Source organism: Otolemur garnettii, unplaced genomic scaffold (genome assembly GCF_000181295.1).
Source record: "Otolemur garnettii isolate 467f Iridium unplaced genomic scaffold, OtoGar3 scaffold00214, whole genome shotgun sequence".
Classification (NCBI taxonomy): Eukaryota; Metazoa; Chordata; class Mammalia; order Primates; family Galagidae; genus Otolemur; species Otolemur garnettii.
The window spans coordinates 179,416-182,552 of record NW_003852609.1 but is presented as its reverse complement, the minus strand read 5'-3'; the positions used below and the strand labels follow the sequence as shown (position 1 = coordinate 182,552).

Here is a 3,137-nt window from a genome sequence, read left to right as displayed (position 1 = left end):
AAAGATCTGTGGGGCCAGTTCCTCACAGGTTCCTAGACCTTCACATTCTCTTCTGCACAAGGAATTAGAGGGGAAGGGGAGCATCCTGAAATGTTTTCTTTTTACATGCTAAATATAAAATACATTAGTTACATTAATTGGAGTGAGTAATTAGAATGGGCTTAACTTTCATCTTCAACTATATAGCATTATTTGAAACTCAGAAAAGAGATTTTATAAAGAATTTCTTATGCATACATGTTTTTTTACATTTATTCCCTGCCCTCTTAATCAAATAAGGACAACTTATACATATAGTTTAAAAAGACAAATATTTTAATTATTTACAAATAAGTTCAATGGCCCATGGAAGAACCTTAAATATTAGTCCCCATCAATTCCAAATTTAATAATTGTGTATATATTCTCTCTTTACAACATTACACCATGAGAATTTGTGATCATAGAGGGCCTCAGAGTTATTACAATATAGTCTACCACAAAAATGATAATGTATTAACAACTAATCAGTGTTTTTAGGCTTTCTTTTATCTTCTTGAGTGTATTATCTCTTTAATCCTTATAACTAACATTATTATTGTGGTCATTTTTATAATATTTTTATCTCTTTAATCCTATCAACTAGACATTATTATTGTGGTCATTTTTCAGATGAAGAAATTGAGTCACATCAAGGTTACATAATTTACCCAAGTTCACATAGCAAGAAAGTGTAGGATTTCAGCCAGATTTCAAACCTAAGCAATCTTCTTCTGCAGCCCACATCCTAACTGCCATATATGCCATCTTCTGGGTACAGACTAAATTTTATTTTTTTACCTAATTATTATCTCAAAGTATATGTGTACCCCTTATAAAAAATAAGCTGCTATCATGTGAGGATTCAAATATTCTTAAATTTAGACAGGTGTCTGTCACATTGGAAATGTTAGTCTAAAGCTAGTCTATAGCATAAAGGTAATTAAGCTGTGATGCTGGCTTTGTTTTTCAGGTGAATAAACATTTTCCAGGTCCTAGACCCCATTTCTGCATTCCTAAATTTGCCCAATGATTTCTGCTCTTTGATCTTTGTGGATGGCAGCAACATGTGAAAGCACTGGCACAAATCTATCAATGCTTTCATTTGTTACTGATGGAGCAATTACATCTACACTACAGTCTGTTAGTCTGAGTAACATGCAGGAGGGGAGCCAAGTGTCTACCCACCTGAGAACTTCCTGTCACCCCTTCCAGTGAATTTGGGTTTAGGTAACTTGATTGAAGGTGAACGTCACACACTTTCACCATGATTTCTCTGTAATTTCCCCTATAATGTGCAGTAAAAGGAATTGCAATGCATATTGGAAATGGAATTTTGTTTTCCCCATCTGAACATTCAATAGTGATGACGTTGCTGACCAACTCTTCATAATCACTCACTATTAAAGAACTCATGTGATTAATTATCCGGCATTTGAGTTGCTGTAGAACATATAATGGTGCTGTAATATAGCAAGACACTTGGGGGTCAGTACCATCACTCAACACATCAAAGTACCTGCAGGAGAAAAAAAGAATGTCTTTTTTACAATTATTTGATTTATGTGTCGTATATCTAAATGCAGAGGGGCACAAAGTCTAGCATAAGAGTTTGAATGTGAATCCTACTTCTCCCACTTGTTCTATGACCTTGGGCAACCTTTTCTTTTTTTTTTTTTGTGCTTCAGTTTCCTTGACTGTAAAATGGTGATAAAACAATATCAACCTCATTGGAAAGTTGTGTGAACTAAATGGAGTGATCAGGCCTATATCTGAACCTAGAAGTATTAGATGTTAACTATAATAACTACTGTTATCATTACTATTATTGTTCAAGCGATTCATTCCTCAGTTTTACTTGCTCCACAATAAGTATCTGAGATTGATGAAGCTTTTTGATAAACCACGTACTAAATACCTGAATAGTTTCCTCCATTGAGAGGAGAGAGAGTAATCACATGTGAGATATTAGAATTGTCTAAACAAAGTAGATTAAATGATGATTGTTACATATTTTTAGGAAAACTGAGAAATGTACAAAAGGATAGTGAATATATGATTAATTACAGTAATTAAGATCAGATTATTTACAATCCTCAAAGAATCCATCAAAAATCTTTTTTTATACTATTCATATTACCCTTTTATAAAAAAACCATCATTTTTGCAGAGGACTTTAGAGTCTTATAAATCTGAATTCAAATTTGAGATCAGCCACTTACAATTTGGCTTTACATATTAATAATAATTATTAAAATATCTAATATTTTAGTGCCTTCTATGGACTAAGTATTAGGTAATACATTATTTAATCCTCACAATTATTGTATCAGGCAGGCCCTTCTATAAGCCCCATTTTACAGATAAGAAAATTGAGACCTGAAAAATTTAACTTGATTTTAAAGATCCCATAAATGGAAATTTTTAAAACTAGTAAAATTGTGTCTGTCTCTATTTAATGTGAAAGCCTAAACTCTCAAATATAGATAATATCGTATTACCTCGAATCATTTGAAAGTACTGGTTACTTTATCCATTACAAATTAAAACTAATAACCTAATTCATAAAAGTGTGACAAGCAAATGACAAAAACCATTTAAACTTCTCATAATAAAGGGTTGAAATAAGATAGCTGCTCAATAAATGTTGAATGTCTACTTTAAAATCAGCAACTTGAGTTTCTCCTCTTCTTGCTACTTCTCATTTATGCCAAGGAAATGACTGAAATTTAGAAAATGTTTGAGAGAACTAAGAGGGTCTATATGTGACATATCATTCCTGCCTAACTCTAGAACTATCAGATTTCAGATATTTTTCAGTTACTGTTAGGTAGAATTTTAAAGTGCATGTTAACATAGAAATCTAAAAAAACAATGTCAAAACTGCAGAATGGGTCATTCATTTATATTTGCAATTCTGAACTCATAAAGTTGGAAGGAATAGAAAATTACCCAGCACTTCGGTCTGCTTAAGTATTCTCTGGGGATTGTGATAATGGTAATTCAGAAAACATGAAGCACTATTTAATAGAGGGTGTGGTGACCCAGCATTGTATAATTTAGGAATAACTCTCCTCTTAATACACTCTTCTTCCATAAGGTGTGTTTCCCAAGTGACA

General features: G+C 32.5%; 1 protein-coding gene across 1 annotated transcript in view; it reads right to left on the bottom strand.

Annotated features, from left to right (window-relative positions):
* The window catches only part of DTHD1 (death domain containing 1), a 71,259-nt gene that overhangs the window by 54,536 nt on the left and 13,586 nt on the right, over positions 1–3,137 (bottom strand). Inside the window, exon 3 of the mRNA XM_003801623.2 lies at positions 1,207–1,537. Coding sequence (XP_003801671.2) covers positions 1,207–1,537 — 331 coding nt within the window. The remainder of the gene's footprint in view (positions 1–1,206; positions 1,538–3,137) is intronic.